Source organism: Rhinolophus sinicus, chromosome 1, assembly GCF_057876585.1.
Source record: "Rhinolophus sinicus isolate RSI-liver-muscle chromosome 1, RSI-T2T, whole genome shotgun sequence".
In the NCBI taxonomy this organism is placed as follows: Eukaryota; Metazoa; Chordata; class Mammalia; order Chiroptera; family Rhinolophidae; genus Rhinolophus; species Rhinolophus sinicus.
In genome coordinates this window covers 90,431,015-90,449,336 of record NC_142501.1, presented here as the reverse complement: position 1 = coordinate 90,449,336, position 18,322 = coordinate 90,431,015, and the positions used below count along the sequence as shown (strand labels likewise).

General features: G+C 42.2%; 1 protein-coding gene across 4 annotated transcripts in view; it reads right to left on the bottom strand.

Annotated features, from left to right (window-relative positions):
* Nucleotides 1–13,886: 13,886 nt before the first annotated feature.
* Nucleotides 13,887–18,322, bottom strand: part of LOC109434390 (maestro heat-like repeat-containing protein family member 1) — a 50,908-nt gene continuing 46,472 nt past the window's right edge. For 3 of the 4 annotated variants that reach the window (XR_016022655.1, XM_088801472.1, XM_088801477.1), the window contains one exon: nucleotides 13,891–14,492. Coding sequence is in view for 2 of the 4 variants with exons in the window: in XM_088801477.1 (XP_088657603.1) it covers nucleotides 14,431–14,492 (62 nt within the window). In the remaining 2 variants the exon portion in view is untranslated. Of the gene's footprint in view, nucleotides 14,493–18,322 lie in introns of all 4 variants that reach the window. The other variant, XR_016022658.1, reaches the window with a different exon arrangement.

Sequence of the window (18,322 nt, the reverse complement as noted above, 5' to 3'; positions counted from 1 at the left end):
GCTTGTATAGCAGTGGACGGCCTATGGCAGTCTATGAAACTTTCAGTGACAGGCAATCAGTCCCACCTTGTGTTGCAGCCTTTCTTGGGTGGCTCTTGGGGTTCTGCAGTCCTGAGGCGACAGATGTCTGGCACAGTGTTCTCAGGGCATCTTGCAGAGTGGCCACAGGCTCAGCACTCATGCCAGAACTGAATCTGCATTAACTCTCTGAAAACCACCGGCTACACCCTGTGACTCCCTGGGTCCCCGCCCCACCCAACTCAGGCGGCATCACCAGGGGCACCATCAACACTGGGTCAACCAGCCTAGCCCACACACCTAAGGAAGTTCTTGCAGTGGCTGAGCCTTATGGGCAGCTGGCAGCTGGCAACAGGTCCAGGGAGGCCCAGGGTCATTTGCTAAGCTGCCTCAGGCCCAATGCTGGTGGCAGCCAGCCTCAAGTCACAGCGAGGCCACCCTCACATGCCTCCGGGTACAACATAGGTAGCAAACAACTGTATATAGCTTCATAGCCCCTACCAAGAAGCCCCAAGCTGGTCACAGGCTGAAAATTGGCCTGTATGGGAGCTCCTCACAAGAGGCACCAGAAAAAAACATACCCAGAGGCCGGCCTCAGACCACACCAGAGCACTAGCTGGTATATCCAAAGGGTGGTCTCAACAGGAACAAGACCCCACTCAGGTGAATCTGCCTCCAAGGGGACAGCACGTACGTTGTGGGCATAACCAATCCTCAAAGCAAGTCAACCTGAGAGTCAACCCCACCCACTGACATGCCAAAAGCAATCAAGGCTCAATTATAACAGAAGGGCACACAAAACTCTCACAAGGGACACTCCTGGAACACATCCACAGGTGATCAGGGACGCTGGCATTGGACCACACAGGACACCTACTACATAAGGCCACCCAGCAAAGACTGAGAGACATAGAGACCTAATACATAGAAGAAAACACAGAGAGGCAGCCAAAATGAGGAAACAAGGAAACATATTCCAAATAAAAGAACAGGAGAAAACTTCAGGAAAAAAAACCTAAATGAAATGGAAGCAACCAACCTACCAGAGACAGAGTTTAAAACACTGGTTATAAGAATGTTTAAGGAAGTTAGTGAGAATTTCAACAAAGAGACAGTAAGCATGAAGAAGGACATAGAAACCATAAAACAGAACCAGTCAAAAATAAAGAACACAATAACTGAAATGAAGAATACACTAGAAGGAATCAATAGCAGATTGGATGAAGCAGAGGATTGAATAAGCAACTTAGGAGACAATTTAGTAGGAAACACCCAACTGAAACAACAAAAGAAAAAGGAATGTCAACAAAAGAAAGGTAGTTTAAGGGAACTCTGGGACAACTTCAAGCATAGCAACATTTGCATCATAGAAGCACCAGAAGGAGAAGAGAGGGAGCAAGAGATAGAGAACCTATTTGAAGAAATAATGACTGAAAACTTCCATAGCCTGGTGAGAAATAGACATACAAGCCCAGGAAGCACAGAGAGTCTCCAACAAGATGAACCCAAGGAGGCCCACACCAAGACACATCATAATTAAAATGCCAACGGTTAAAGACAAAGAGCAGCAAGAGAAAAGCAGTCAGTTACCTACAAGGGAGCTCCAGCTGATAAGACTATCAGCTGGTTTCTCAACAGAAACTTTGCAGGCCAGAAGGGAGTGGCAGGAAATATTCAAAGTGATGAAAAGTAAGGATCTACAACCAAGATTACTCTACTTTGGAAAGCTCCCATTTAGAACTTTGAGAGCTTTCTAAATGAGAGGACAGAGAAAGAGCTTCCCAGGCAAGAAAAAGCTAAAGGAGTTCATCAATATCAAACCAGAATTACAAGGAATCTTAGAGGGACTTTTTTAAGATAAAAAAAAAAAAAGATAAAAAATGTGAACTATGAAATGGCAATAACTATGTATCTATCAATAATCACTTTAAATATAAATGGATTAAATGCTCCAATCAAAATACAGGGTGGCTGAATGGATAAGAAAACAAGACCCTTATATATGCTGCCTACAAGACACTAACTTCAGATCAAAAGTCACACAGACTGAAAGTAAAGGGATGGGAAAAGATATTTCATGAAAATGGAAACAAACAAACAAAAAAGCTGCAGTAGCAATATTTATACCAGACAAAATAAGACTTTAAAACAAAGGCTATAACAAGAGACAAAGAAGGATGCAGTAATCCCACTTATGGGTATTTATCTGAAGAAAACTAAAACACTACTTTGAGGGGACGTGTGAATCCATATGTTCAGTGCAGCATTGTTTACAATTGTCAAGATATGGAGGCAGTCTGGGTGGCCATTGATGGATGAATTGATAAAGAGAAGGTGGTGCATATATACAATGGAATATTGCTTGGCCGCAGAAGGAAATGGGTTCCTGTCATCTGCAGCAGCATTGTGCTGAGTGGAGTATGTCAGACAGATAAAGACAGATGGAATATGATTTCCCTTATATGTGGAATATAAAAATAAAATAAACAAATAAATAAAACAGAGAGAAACTCATAGATACAGAGAACATTTTGATGGTTGCCAGATGGGAGAGTGGTCGGGGTTGGGTGAAGGGATTAAGAAGTACAAATTGGTTGTTACAAAGTAGTTACGGGGACGTAGCTATAGCATAAGGAACATTGTCAATAATATTATAGTAACTATTTACGGTGTCAGATGGGTACCAGATTTATCAAGGTTATAGATGGAAGAGGGTTTGGGGGACAGGGTGAAAATAGTGAAGGTATTAAGAAATACGTATCGGTAGTTATAAAATAGTCATGGGAATGTAAAGTAAAGCATAGGGAATATAGTCAATAATATGGTAAGTATGTATAGTGCCAGGTGGGTAGTAGACTAGTCAGGGGGATCACTTATATAAATGTCTAACCACTATGCTGTACACCTGAAATTAATATAAAATAATATTGAATGTCAACTGTAATTGAAAATTTTTTTAAAAGGGTGGGGGGGAGTGATGAAGGGGAATAAGAGGTTCAAATTTCCAGGTATAAAACAAATGTCACGGGGATGTAACGTACAGCATGGGGAACATAGTCAATAATATTGTGATAGCGTGGGACAGTGTCAGATGGTTGCTGGACTTACAATGGTGATCACTTCTTTACGTGTATAAATGTTGAATTACTATGGTGTATACCTGAAACTAATATGATATTGTATGTTAGCTATATCTTATTAAAAATCTTTTTAAAAAACACAACTAGTCAATAATAGCAGTTATGTGGTACAAGGAGCAAGGATTTAAATCTAAGTTTTAGAATGATTTTTTAAAAATAAATTGGAGTAGACTTAAAGTTACCTGGACAATGTCACTCCACGGCAATCTGATGTGCTGTCTTGAGTGAGAGAGATGGGGCTGGAGTTATTGCTGTTCCACTGTCTATAACCTGGAGCCCACCTTTTTATGCTCTGAATATTCCCATGGAAGTGTGTCAGGCATGTGAATTTCACACTACCTGTGTAGAGGTGCGGAAAAAGATGGAAAACTAGTTATCATGTGGTTCTATCACCCTATTCCTCCCTTTTGCCATTTGAATCTTTACCTGAAGTTTGAAGGAAATGCTTCCAGAGCTATTGCTGTCACTCGGGTTTATCCCCAATCCCCCAAAACTAGGATGGAAGCCATCTTGTTTTAGGATGAAAAAATAAGTTTTATTGACAAGTGTATGTGCTAATAGCCAACGATCCCTTAGGGAGATAAAGGACAAGAAACACACTGTATCTTCTAAGATCAAAACTGCCGCCTTGGGTAATCCAAAGTCGCCCACCCAGTTGGACAATAGGTGTGAGAGACTATTGTGGGCTGAAGCACTGACATCTGGATAAACAATTGGAAGAGGAGTTCGTCCCCAGCTCTAAATGTTCATGTTAATAGTGACTCTAGAAGCAACTGGTTTTTGGACAGGTTCATTCTCTTCAGAGGGACTTTCAGACTTTTGTGCTTGTGACTGTGTTGACTTTTTACGAAAGCTGCTTATTTCAAGTGGAGTATTTTTCACCCTCCCTTCGTGCTGGCTGTTCAGTGAATGTAGAGTGCCTCGGAGCCAATTCCAGACTTTCTTTTTCTGACTGTCATCACCTCTTTCTCGTCTGACAATCTTAAACAGTCGCTTCTTTCTTTTGGGGGTTTTCATGCCAGAGACTGAAGAAATTAGTGCTCAGCTGGCTTATCCTGGAGGTACGGACAGGCCTGGTGTTAACAAGATAGTCAATATTTTTCAGGGTAGTATTGACCAAAGTCTGGATAGATTCCACGGGATCATTGCTCACACTTTGAAGAGCTGAAACCAGACAGGAGGTTAACTCAGATTCTCAATCTTTAATGACTGTCCACCCAAACCCCATTATTTTCCAACCCACATGTCAGGTTATAATATAACTTCATTTAGAATACATTTTGTCTCTGTAAATTTAATATTGTTTTATTGTAGAAAATATTTAAATGCAAATTGTTTTTTTAAGGAAGAAAAATCACTCACCCCCAGAGACAACAATGTTAATATTTTCATACCTTTCCTTGTATTTTTAAATACCTAACATAAAAACATTTTTTAGGGGCCGGTCCGGTGGCTCAGGCGGTTAGAGCTCTATGCTCCTAACTCCGAAGGCCACCGGTTCGATTCCCACATGGGTCACTGGGCTCTCAACCACAAGGCTGCCAGTTCAATTCCTCGAGTCCCACAAGGGATGGTGGGCAGCGCCCCCTGCAACTAAGATGGAACACGGCACCTTGAGATGAGCTGCCTCCCGGATGGCTCAGTTGGTTGGAGCGCGTCCTCTCAACCACAAGGTTGCCGGTTCGACTCCCACAAGGGATGGTGGGCTGTGCCCCCTGCAACTAGAAAATGGCAACTGGACCTGGAGCTGAGCTGCGCCCTCCACAACTAAGACTGAAAGAACAACTTGAAGCTGAGCTGCACCCTCCACAACTAAGACTGAAAGGACAACAACTTGACTTGGAAAAAAGTCCTGGAAGTACACACTGTTCCCCAATAAAGTCCTGTTCCCCTTCCCCAATAAAAAAATCTTTAAAAAAAAACAACACAAACATTTTTTAAACAAAAACAGGATTAAAAATAGGACTTTTTGGACTTTTTTCTTCCCATAAAATATTCTTCCATACAACATACTATCCAATCATAGGATTCTATCATAATTTCTTTGATGAACTCCTTATTGTAAATAATTAGATTGTTTTCAATTTTTCACTGTTATAAACAATAACCATTAATTCACTCAACAACTATTTATTGAGACTTACTATCATCAGGCACTGTGTTATGTGCTGGGGATACAGTGGTGAATAAGAAAGATTTCCCACAGTCAAGAACTTGACATTCTATTGGAGGAAAGACCAAATAAACAAGTAAACATAAATTAAGTACATAGAAGGAAATTTAAGAGAGTAATGAGAGTGAATAGCTGGGAAGGACTCCTTCAGATAGGCCATTCAGGGAATGCTTCTCTGCGAAGGTGACATTTGAGCTAAGAGCCAAAGAACGAGAGCCAGCCTGCCAGCCAGAGCCACGAAGGAGAGGCAGGGGTCCATTCAGAGTGCAGAAAGCAGTCAGTGTAGCTGCCCCTTCTAGTAAAGGGGAAATGAAGTAGGCTGAGGGCAGAGAGAAGTCAGAAGCAAGATCTTTCAGGGCCTTGTGGCCGAGGATAAGGGACCAGACTTTGATCTGAAGAGGAGTGGAAAGCCACTGAAGGGTTTTAAGCAAGAAGGTGACATGATCCAGTGTATATGTTTCAAAGAGAACTTGGCTGCTGTGTGGAGAGTAGTGCAGAGAAGAGGAAGAGGGTGTGGGGGGGTGTTAAATGGTCCAGTTAGGGAATGGGGGAGGGGCATAGCTTAGGTTTGGGTGGGAACAGAGGGGATGGAGACAGGAAATTACTTAAAGCAAAGGATAAAGAGGACAGGAAGAACCTTTGCTCAACAAAACTAAAAGAACCTCATGCCCATCAAAGACTACAGCTTTATATTTATGTCATTGATATTTAGAACAGAAAAAAAGAGCTGGGCTTAAGCTATATAGAAAAAATACAATCCTTTGAAGAACCAGTCTTGACCACAAGTTTTGTTACTAGGTACTAGCTATGGGAAGTGTGAGGAGAATTACTTTCCTTGAGAAAAAGACTAGGTGGGGTGGGGGGGCTAAGTGGGGTGGGGGCGGCCAGGTGGGATGGGGGAGGCCAGGTGAATTCTCTGGTATACTGACGAGTCTAGGATTTCCATTCTGGATATAGTGTCCCTGAAATTCCCTAGCGGTGGCTGGGACTAGGGGTCTACTATACAGTTGAGACGTCAGTTGTAAAACTGAGAAAGCAGCAGAGGTACAGAAGGTCAGGATCAGAATTAAAGCCAGAGTTCTAACCCTCAGGGTCAGATGCTGCTACCTAGTCATTAATGAGCTAGAGGTAGCATAGCTATTCTCTGTGAAGCAACAAAGCAGTGGATTTTTCCTGGACCATAGTTATAAGTACACTGCCTGCCTGCCACTCTCAATACCACCTCCACCCTAGCCCACAAGCCTGAGTCAATTCAGCACAAATGTTTGTGGGACATCTATGTGCCAGCAAAGCTCAGTGCTTTCATGCTTTATATTCAATACTTAAAACAATGTTTAATACCAGCATCCTCATGATGCAGATGAAGCAACTAAGGCACAGAGACAAAGTAACTTGTGCAAATTCACATGGCTCATTGTCAAGAGATCTAGTATTTGATATTGGTCTCTTTGATGCTGGAGCTCATGTTTTTCATTACACCACTAATTTGAAGAAAGAAAAGACCCTTAAAAGTCGTTTAACACTTTACTCCCTAAATAAAGAGCTGCGAATGAACTGTAAAGGAAATAGAGACTTGTCCATCTGCAGTTGTCCGCTAAGCATTTCCTCTGAGGTATGATCCCACCATTACCTCCAAAACAGCAGATCCAAAATATTACTTCAAAGCAGGCACCCAGAAACTCTAATTGGGCTCAAACCAGAAGGCAAACCCCCGGAGGGCAGGCATTTGCAACATCAGAACAGCAACAACAGCAAACCTGTGGTATTCATGTCAGGGCATTCAGACGTAAGTGTCCGCACACACTTAAATATAAAAGGGCTGAGACACAGGAGCAGGAGCTGGAAAAGGAAGGGCACTGTGGTACGTGAAATAGTGAAGAATATGTAATTCACAAATCACTTCCATTTGGTACTGAACGAATTGAATCACCCATCACCTAACCACTTCCCTGCCCCCAGAGGAGTTAAGAACAGTGTTTAATGCCACATCCCTACCACTCAAAGTAAAGGCCTCAGTCTTTACCACGGCTAAAGGCTGGCACGATTCTGGCCCACCACTGCCATGCTCTGCTCCCATCTCCTCCTGCCCTTCCTGTGCTCACTCCACGCCAATCACATTGACCTGGTTCTTCCTTGAACACGCCGAGTGCTCTTCCCAGAGTCATGTGGTTCACTTCCTCATTTCCTCCGGGTCTCTGCTCAAATGCCCCTAATTGGAGAGGTACCCCTGACCTGCCCTTTGAGCCTTCTTACCCCCTTGCCTTGCATCACTTTCTCCGTAGTGCTTATCTAACACCTAGGTACTTCTTTAGGCTTCTTCCTCCCTTTCTCACTAGTGTGTAAGCTGCATGAGGGCAGGGTTACCAGTGTCGTTCACTGCAGTAACCCAGTGCTTAGAAGAGTACATGGTATACAGGTTTTCAATGATTAAGAAACTAATTTAATTAATAGAGAGCAATAACAGGGTGTCAGTGAGGTATACCCTATATAAAACAGGCGTGGCTGTTTGGGTACTGGAGTGAACAAAAGGTTTTGAAAGGCGAGGTAAAATTTCTCTTCTCGTAGACATTACCTCTCTCTCCACTCCCATTCCCTGTCTCTTTTTCAAGACTTTTGGTAAGATTAAAAAATAATGGAGCATGGGTTAGCAGAAAGATCCATCCCTGAATTGGAAATTCTAGTTCTGGTTCACCCCATAATTCTCTTCTGTGACCCTGGACAAATGATTCAGCCTCTGAAATTAGGAGTGTATATTAGGACTAGCAAACGCTTCTCTGAAGTGCCCCTAACTTCAGAGGCAGCAGAGAATAAATTGGTAGCCTCTGGGGTCTGGATGAGTTACCTCAAGTCCCATATAGTCCACAAATTCTTGGAACCTCTTTGATCTTAAAAATTCATGCATAATTTGCATTCTACTCCCTAACATGTCCATTATAATTTCTTAAATTCCGGCAGGGAGAGGGTACAGGTAGGGAAATAGGAAAAACAAGGTGGCCATGAGTTGCTACTTGTTGAAGCTGGGATACGGGTACCTGAGGAGTTATCACACTAGTCTCTATACTGTTAAGGAACACTAAAAACAAGAAGAAAAATCTTAAAACAGCCCAAGAAAAAGAACAGATTACCTACAAAGGAACAAATATTAGAATGACAGCAGGCTTCTTCTTAGCAACGAAGAAAGCCAGAAAATAATAGTACAATATCTTTAAAGTGCTGAGAGAAAACAAGTGTCACTAGTAAAGCTATCTTGCAAGAATGAGGGTAAGAAGAAATCATTACAAACAAAAACCAAGAAAGCAAACATCAAGATACTAGAACTAAAGAAACTCCTACAGCTGTCCTTCAGGATGGAGAAAAATGACCCATGAGGGATGGTCAGAGACACAAAAATTGATGGTGAGGTCGTAGCACCTTGTAAATCTAAGCCGTTTGCATAAAACACCTTATTTGCCATGTATAATGCGCACTTTTCTGCCCACATTTGTGAGGAAAATATAAGGATGTGCATTATACATGGGTACTACTAATTCCATATCTATACCAATTTTTTAAATTCTTTTATTTGTGCTTAAGAGTTAAATGTGTAACTCTAGAAATCAATAACAATATCCGTATGCAAAATAATACCCTGAAATACAATAATCGGTTTTGTTGAACCTATGACGAGCTTGCAACCATGAAGAGTTCTTGGCCTTCTCTGATGCATAAATATTGTAAATTTGTTACCAGTACATAAAATTTCTTGTACCTTGTATCTGTTCTTGTGTTTTGTCATTATTTGTTACATAAAATTTCTTGTACCATAATGTGTTTAAAAATAAATGCTAAAATTCCTTTATAATACAAAAACAAGTACCTAAATGTAAAGAAATAAAAATTTGAATTAAAAAATTAAAACGAAAGATTTTTTTCCCTTGAAAGTTTAGGCCAAAAACGTGGGTGCACATTATACACAGGAGCACATTACACACGGCAAAATATGGTAACAATGATAGTCTAAATTATGGGTTAAAAAAAGAGAACCAGGGGCAGACAGGTGGCTCAGTTGGTTAGAGTGTGAGCTCTGGGCAATGGGGCTGACGGTTCGATTCCCACATGGGCCAGCGAACTGCGCCCTCCGCACCTAGAGTGAAGTCAATGAGCTGCCGCTCAGCTCCTGGGTGGCCAAATAGCTCAGTTGGTTGGATCATGTCCTCTCAACCACAAGGTTGCTGGTTCCACTCCCACAAGGGATGGTGGGCTGTGCCCACTGCAACTAACAACGGCAACTGGACCAGGAGCTGAGCTGCGCCCTCGAGGGCACAACTAAGATTGAAAGGACAACAACTTGACATGGAAAAGTCCTGGAAGTAGATACTGTTCCCCAATAAAATCCTGTTCCCCTTCCCCAACAAAATCTTTTTTAAAAAAAGAGAGAGAACCAAAATCATGGCTAATAAATACCTATAAATTGGGAGGGGTGGTGATTGGAATTTATGTCAACACAGGAGGGAAGGTTAAAATATTGTTTTCCTTTAAACTCTGTTAAGCTCACTATGGGTGAGAAAAGTCTGTTTTGTGGTATCCAGTCTGGACTAACACTAACACCTGTATATAAGGAGGCATGTAGTTCATGGTAGCACTGTTTGAATAGCAAAAACTTGGAAACAACTGAAATAGTAATCTATCAAGAGTTACAGGAATGCAACAAGTTTGTGCCAACATACTAAGTGTGAAAAAAGCAAGTTGCAGAAACTGTTTACACACACACACACACACACACACACACACACACAGAGGAAGGTTTGACAATTAAGTTTGTGAACTCATTGCAATGATGTTGCTAACCATTTTTATTATCAGAGGGATTATTCATTACGAATTTGTACCAACTGGACAAACAGTTAACCAAGTTTACTATTTGGAAGTGCCGAAAAGGCTGAGTGAAAAAGACGACCTGAACTTTTCACCAACAATTCATGGCTCCTGCATCACGACAATGCACCAGCTCACACAGCACTGCCTGTGAGAGAGTTTTTAGCCAGTAAACGAATAACTGCAATGGAACACCCTCCCTACTCACCTGATCTGGCCCCCAATGACTTCTTTCTTTACCTGAAGGTAAAGGAAATACTGAAAAGAAGACATTTTGATGACATTCAGGACATCAAGGGTAATACGACGACAGCCCTGATGGCCATTCCAGAAAAAGAGTTCCAAAATTGCTTTGAAGGCTGGACAAGGTGCTGGCATCAGTGCATAGCTTCCCAAGGGGAGTACTTTGAAGGTGACCGTAGTGATATTCAGCAATGAGGGATGTAGCACTTTTTCTAGGATCAGTTTGTGAACTTAGTTTTCAGACCTTGTATGACATACATAAAATATATACCATACATATATATTGTAACATTATATATAACACATATATAATACATATCACACACACATAATATATGTAATAATATATATAACACATTATATATAACATATACATTTATTTATTCTATGTGTACACAGAAAAAGAACAGAGGACTATATGGCAAACAGGCAGGGGAAGAGGAGAAAAGAGCAAACTTGGGTGTTAATAGAATTTTACCCTTATTGATAAGGTTTCTTTTTTTTTTGCAAAGAGATTATACTCGTGGATTTCTTCTATAAGTATAAATTAATTTTTAACTATTTTAATGCAATGAAAAAGAACACAAAACCGCCAGTTCCTTAGGGCAGGGACTGACGGCCTCGCGCACCACTGCCGTGGCATCACCTACTGCATGTGGTAAGTGTCCAATAACTGGAACGTTTTTGTAGCCGTGTTTTTACCTAACTAGTACTGACAATGGATAATTTGTTTCTGTCCTCTTACTTCTCTCCATTTTAAACTTCTAAATATAACATTTATAAGGCTAAAAATACTTTATCTAAAATAACGAAACATGTCCTTAAGGAATTTCCTCTTCCTCCTGTCTTTCTTGCCGCAGCGCCCCCTCGCGTCACCCAGAAGCCAGGGACAAGGCGCAGACTCACCTTTCTGTAACTGCCGGACGTCATCCTCATGTATTTGATTCATGTTTATCTTCTTAACTATTAGCCCTAAAGACAGGACAGATTTAGCCTTCCAGAATCCCTGGACCTTTGGGCCCTCCGTTTCCCCAGGCTCAGCAGTGAACAAAGAAATTTGAAAACTATTCTAGCAAGGACTGTATCTAGGAGAGGCCTTGATATCAGTGTCTTAGTAAAAGAACAACAGTCAGAGCAACTGCGGCCCAGAAGAACGTTGTCAGCTGGTGACAAGTGAAGCGTGAGCCCAGAATGTTAAACTTCATGGGGTTCCCAGACCAATAGATGGACAAAGGGCACAAAGCAATTAATTTGCAAAAATAAAACATGCGTTGGCAATAAACACAGGAAAAAATATTGAACCTCACTGCTGACAAAATGTTCATCAAAACAACAAGTTTCTCTTTTTCTCCTATCTAATTGGTAATGATTTTTAAAACACATTACCCAGGGTTGGCAAATGTCTAGAGAAATGGATATTCACATATAGGACTGGTGACAATAGAAAATGATTTCAAACTTTTTAGAGGGCAGTTTGGCAAGAAGCACCAAAACCCTTAAAATTTTGCATACCCTTGGGGCCCAGCAACACTAACTTGTTCAGAAATTGATCTTAACAAACATAATCATGACGACATGAAGAGATTTAACCTCTGTGTCCCTGCTCATAAAAACTAAAGATGACACAATCTCGATATTCAAAAATAAGGACTGCTTAAATAGTTTCAGAAATCCATCTATACAACAGGATATTATACAGTCATTAAAAATAATGTTGAAGAGTATATAATGCATGTATTTGTGATACAGCAAACAGTGTACCAAAGTTTGCATTTTTTAAAAGTGGTGTGTGTGTGTGTGTGTGTGTGTGTGTGTGCGCCAGGCTTCCCCCAAAATAAGACCTAACTGGAAAATAAGTCCTAGCATGATTTTTCAGGATGACATCCCCTGAACATAAGCACTAATGTGTCTTTTGGAGCAAAAATTAATATAAGATCCAGTCTTATTTTCAGGGAAACACAGTAGTATATTTTTAAGAAAAATATTCTAGGATGTTAGCAGTGGTTAAATCTAAATTGTGGAAGTTCTGGCATTACTTATTGTCTTCTTTTTGCCAATATGAATATTTTAGACTTCCCAATGTTAACACATACTGTTATTATAGTTCAAAAATATTTTGGAAAATCCACTGGGTTCCAGTGGAAGCAGCACAATAGCTTTTTCCCTTCCAAATGTAAATGGCTCTCTTCCCCACAGAGCAGCATGCAGACAACCGGGGTAGATGCAAACAGAGCCAGCACCAAGGCACGTGGCCCTCTCTTCCTCCCCAGGCCTTTCTAACACACAATTTGAAGTCTGGTCACAGGACAACCTCTTTCATCAGGTCGGAGCTAGAAAAGGACGGGACCAGCTTCATCGCATCATGGTTCTGGCTTAGCCCTTCAGCAATAGGTCAAGAAGGGCTTCCCCACTACAGAGAGGAGGGACCACCTACCTATGAAATAGACTGCAGCTGCCCTCAGGAAGGACTGAGGGCTCTTCAGGAAGCCAAAGCTCTGGGACAGAAACTCCCCCAAGAGCTGTTTTTCACACGTGCTTGCCTGGGGAGCCAAAGAGGAGTGGGCTGATTAGGAGAGGGGGCTGCTGGGAACTCTACTAAAGACCTTCTTGCAGCCATGGCCTCTTCCCCATGTGCACAGCAGCATCATTTGCTGTTTTCAGTCAGCTTAAACTGCTTGAACCTATGCACTCAGATACCCCCTGCCACCAGCAACAGTGCAGACTCAGCAGGAGATTCATAAAGAGAATTTTGCTCCTTGGTACCAGCCATGGTAATGGAGAAAACAACTGATGTGGAGCCAGGAGACCCAGGTTTGAATAATGGCCCTGACACTTACAGGCTTCAGTTTCCCCATCTGTAGAGTTGAAATAAAACCTGCCCAACCTCCCTTGCATAACTGTAAGGCTCCAGTGGGATAAGGGATGTAAAAGTGCTTTCTAAACTGTAAAGCGCTCTGTCTGTGTAAGGCACCAAAATCCATAACATTAGAATTACTCATACTAGTTCCTAACCTTGCTTAGTCCTTACATGTTTGCTTTCCAGCAAGGATTCCTGATCTCTGGTCTATTCTTCACTTCACAGGAGCCACAACCCTTAACACCACGACCACTGATCTAAAGCCCTAAGACTCCTGCCTACATGTCTTCCTACCAATTCTAACCAAGAGGCCCTGTCCCACTGTCATCTACTACCCTCAGGTGATGTCCCCAGCCTCTGAAGGCAGAGAGAGATTGGGATGCTGGGCAGGGGGTGGGGGGATCGTGTGCGGGTGTCAAATACGGAGAACCAGGAACTGGCATCCCAAATGTGGGTTCTCCGAGTTTGTTGATGATAAAAAATGAGAATCAAGGAAAGGAAAGAATACATCTGTTAGCCCTGTCCTCTTTACCCACCTAGCTGCCACTGAATCCCTAGCATGAAGATGGTGACCTGGCTTCCTCAGAGACTCTCACTCACCAGGTAATTGCAGGTTTCTTTCAACACCTGGATGTGGTCACTGAGGGTGGTATGCCGGAATGTCTGTGTGAGCGGCGCCCAGCCAATCACCTTAGTCCATTCAGTCAGGGCCCCTCCACAGGCCTATGGGATGGAGAGAAGGGAAGCCCCAGAGCCTTGGCTCTACAGAGCCAGGCCAGATGTGTAGTGGAAGACCACGATGGGGCCTGGTTGGGGGTTCGTAGCTGGAATCATGACAAGGGACATAAATAGCTCCAAGGAGCAGAATCATATCAGGATAAGACTGATGGCACCCAAGAGACGGTGCCTGGAAGATGTTACTGAAGAGGTGGACATTGAATGCACAGCCAAGACAGGACTCAGGAAAGAGGCCCAACGGGAAGAGGCTGTGCTCTAGCGGACAGGGATACAATCAGGCTGAGGCCGGCAGGACCGAGGTCGTCAATACCTTGACCACCTCGGGGTTGTTGTCCTGAAAGCTGAGCAGCAGCGGGACTAAAAACATGTAGATCTCTCTGCGGAGGACGTGTCCAGGCTTGAACTTGTCAACTCGACAGAGCATGTGGCCCAGGGCAGACGTGGCTGAGATCCTCACTTGGTCCCTCTCCTGTCATGAAGAACAAATGGAGATGAGGACGCGAGGCTTCCCTCTGGCCCTGCCCGGCCTGGCTTCCATACTCCCACAGCTCAGTTTCCATGTCCCAAGGACACTGATGGCATTGTATTTACATACTGTAAGGACAACCGATTTGTGCAGCTGAGCAATCTCTTTAGACCCTCGAGCTAGTAGGCCAGTTTCCTAAGGCATAGTGCTAGGGGAACCAAGATCATAGTGTCAATACCACATGGACCATCACCACATCCCATAACTCTATTCTCTTCTGAGGATTTAGCTCAAGAATGCCAAATTTAAAAAATACACATTACTATGCTACTTTTTCGGTGAATAAAATTGTTTAAATTTATATTCACTTGTGTTAATTAACAATGATCACAAACAGCTAAACTCTGTACACTTTCAAGAGTATATTATATAGTAATTGAACAAATGTTTATTGAGCACCTGTCATGAGCTAGGCACGTGCCAAATAATAGAGACATGATGGGACAAGACAGTCCCTGAATTTGTAGGATATGGAAAACAGAAATTTTAACAAATTGGACGCACAAATTATTATTAGTTTTTGCACAGAGAGCATAACAGGTAAACAGAGAGAAGATTCAATGTTCATTCTTTAAAAAACAAAGAGGAACTTCCGGAAAAATGGCGGCGTGAAGTGAGCCTCTGTAAAGCTCCCCTGGAATTTACAAAGAATCGAACAACAAAAACTCCACAAAGGACTCCCTGCACAGCAGACAGGCAAGATGAAGAGGCCCACTACCGACTGAAATCACCTACAGGTGGGAGATTCGCGCGAGTGGAGGGAGGAGGAAAGGGAGAAGCGCGCGAGACGGAGCCGCGCGGGCGCAGGACTCAGACCTCGCTCAGTGCTCCGAGCTCGCTGCTTCCCGGAGCTACCGCAGCTGCGGGAGAGGGAAGAACTCGGACTGCTAGGGCTCCGCTTATGGCCCACAGGGCTGAGGGGACAGCATATAACACGGCTGAACCCAACGCTCACGGCAGAGACCTCGGAGAAAAGACTGAGGGAAGAGGCTGAAAACGGTGGTTTAAGCCCTCACTGCCGAGCAGAGAACGGAGCCTTAGGCACTGAGACTAGCCGCCCCCTCCCTCCCCTCCCGGAGCTCGCCCCGCCCCCACCTGCCCGGTGCTAGAAGCGAAACAGTAGCAGTGTCAGATCAAAACAACAGAAAATTTGCTGTTTTGAGAATTGTGGACCGCAAACACAAATTCACAGCCCAACTAGTTCCAGCAAAGGGGAGGGAGCTGTGGAAGCAGGACCGGCTGTGGTGGTGGTCGCCGCCATTGCTCTGGGCCACCTCTCACAACTCACCCCGCCCCTGACTCCACCTATCTGGGCGGATCCCTGCAGGAGTAAACAGAACTGCTGAAACATACGGGCTCTGAATCAGGAGCTGGAAGAGCTTTGGAACATCAAAAGCTCTCCGCATACCCACCGGGACACTGCGCCCTGTGACCTAGACGAACTATTAACAGAGGAGAAGCCCGTCTCCCAGGGAATCCCCACATTGTGTGAGAAGTTGGAATAGTGCAGAGAGCACATAGCACTACTGTGTGGGAGAAGAAAAATAGGTTGCAGTTGGAGAAATAATAAAACATTCCACCAACAAGTACTGGCAAACAAAAGAAAGACCGCTTTCTATCAACCTGTTGCAGAAGTCACTCCTGTAGATGTCTAGGAAGAGAAATAGTAAACCAGTAATCGCCATGAATAACCAAGGCAACAAGATAGCTTAGAAAGAAAGTGAAAAATCTCCAGAGAAGGCACTTAAAGATACAGAAATATGTGACTTAAATGACAGAGAATTCAAGATTGCAGTTCTGAAAAAACTCAACGAGATACAAGAAAACACAGATAGGCAGTTAAAGGAACTCAGAAACTCAATCAAAGAACAGCATGAGCATTTTACGAAAGAGATTGAAATCTTAAAAAATAACCAAATAGAATTTCTGGAGATTAAGAACTCAATAGAAGAAATTAAGAATGAAATAACCAGCTTAGGTAGTAGAGTTGACCAGATGGAGCAAAGAATCAGTGACATCGAAGATAGAAACCTGGAAATGACACAAATAGAAGAAGAAAGAGACTTGAGACTTAAAAGAAATGAAAGAACTCTACAAGAACTTTCTGACTCCATCAGAAAGAGCAATATAAGAATAATGGGCATACCAGAAGGAGAAGAAAGAGAGAAGGGAACAGAGAATATATTCAAACAAATTGTCGATGAGAACTTCCCAAATTTGTGGACAGAACTGGACCCTCGAATCTAAGAAGCAAATAGAACACCTAGTTACCTCAATCCCAACAGACCTTCTCCAAGGCACATTGTATTGAAGCTGTCTAAAATCAACGACAAAGAAAGAATCCTCAAGGCAGCCAGGGAAAAGAAGACGGTAACTTACAAAGGAAAGCCCATTAGATTATCATCAGATTTTTCAGCAGAAACTCTACAAGCCAGGAGGGAGTGGAACCAAATATTCAAACTATTGAAAGAGAGAAACCATGAGCCAAGAATAATATATCCAGCAAAGATATCCTTTAGATATGAAGGAGGAATAAAGACCTTTACAGACATACAGAAGCTGAGGGAATTTTCTAATACACGACCTGCACTACAAGAAATACTAAAGAAGGCTATTCGACCACCATCAACAGGGACAACTTGTGGCAACCACAACTCAAAAAGGGGGAGAGTAAAGGCCTGAACCGGAATATGGTAATGGAGAAAGTAAGCGTGCTGAAGAAAATGGAATACTCTAAATATCAAACTTTCTTTTACATAAACTTAAGGGTAACCACTCAAAATAAATCCAGAATTGAAATATATACTGAAATAAAAGAAGAAACAGAGGGAAACATCATAGAATACCACCACACAGAAATAATAGACAACAACAAAAAGGCAAAGAAACAATGGAGACACAGCCTTACCAGAAAACTAAAGATAGAATGACAGGAAATCCTCACATATCAAAAATCACCCTAAATGTAAATGGACTGAACTCACCAATAAAAAGGCACAGAGTAGCAGATTGGATCAAAAAACTAAACCCAACCATATGCTGTCTCCAAGAGACACATCTCAGCTACAAGGACAAGCATAGACTCAAAGTGAAAGGGTGGAAATTGACACTCCAAGCAAATGGTACCCAGAGAAAATCAGGTGTAACCATAATGATATCAGATGAAACAGACTTCAAGGTGAAAAACATAACAAGAGACAAAGATGGACATTTCATAATGGTGAAGGGGACTGTACAACAAGAAGACATAACAGTCATCAATATTTATGCCCCCAATCAGGGAGCACCGAAATACACCAAACAACTACTAACAGAACTAAAGGGAGAAATTGACCAAAATACAATTATACTAGGGGACTTAAATACATCATTGTCAGCTATGGATAGATCATCCAAACAGAAAATAAATAACGAAATAGTAGCCCTAAATGACACATTAGATGAAATGGACATAATTGACATTTATAGAGCACTTCATCCTAAAACATCAGACTATACATTCTTTTCTAGTGTACATGGAACATTCTCAAGGATAGACCATATATTGGGACATAAAATCAGTCTCAACAAATTTAAGATTGAAATCATACCATGCATATTCTCTGATCACAAGGCTTTGAAATTGGATATCAACTGTAAAAAGAAAGCGGGAAAAAATACAAATACATGGAGATTAAATAACATACTTTTAAAGAAGGACTGGGTCAAAGAAGAAATTAGAGGAGAGATCAAAAGATACATAGAAACAAATGACAATGAAAATACATCCTACC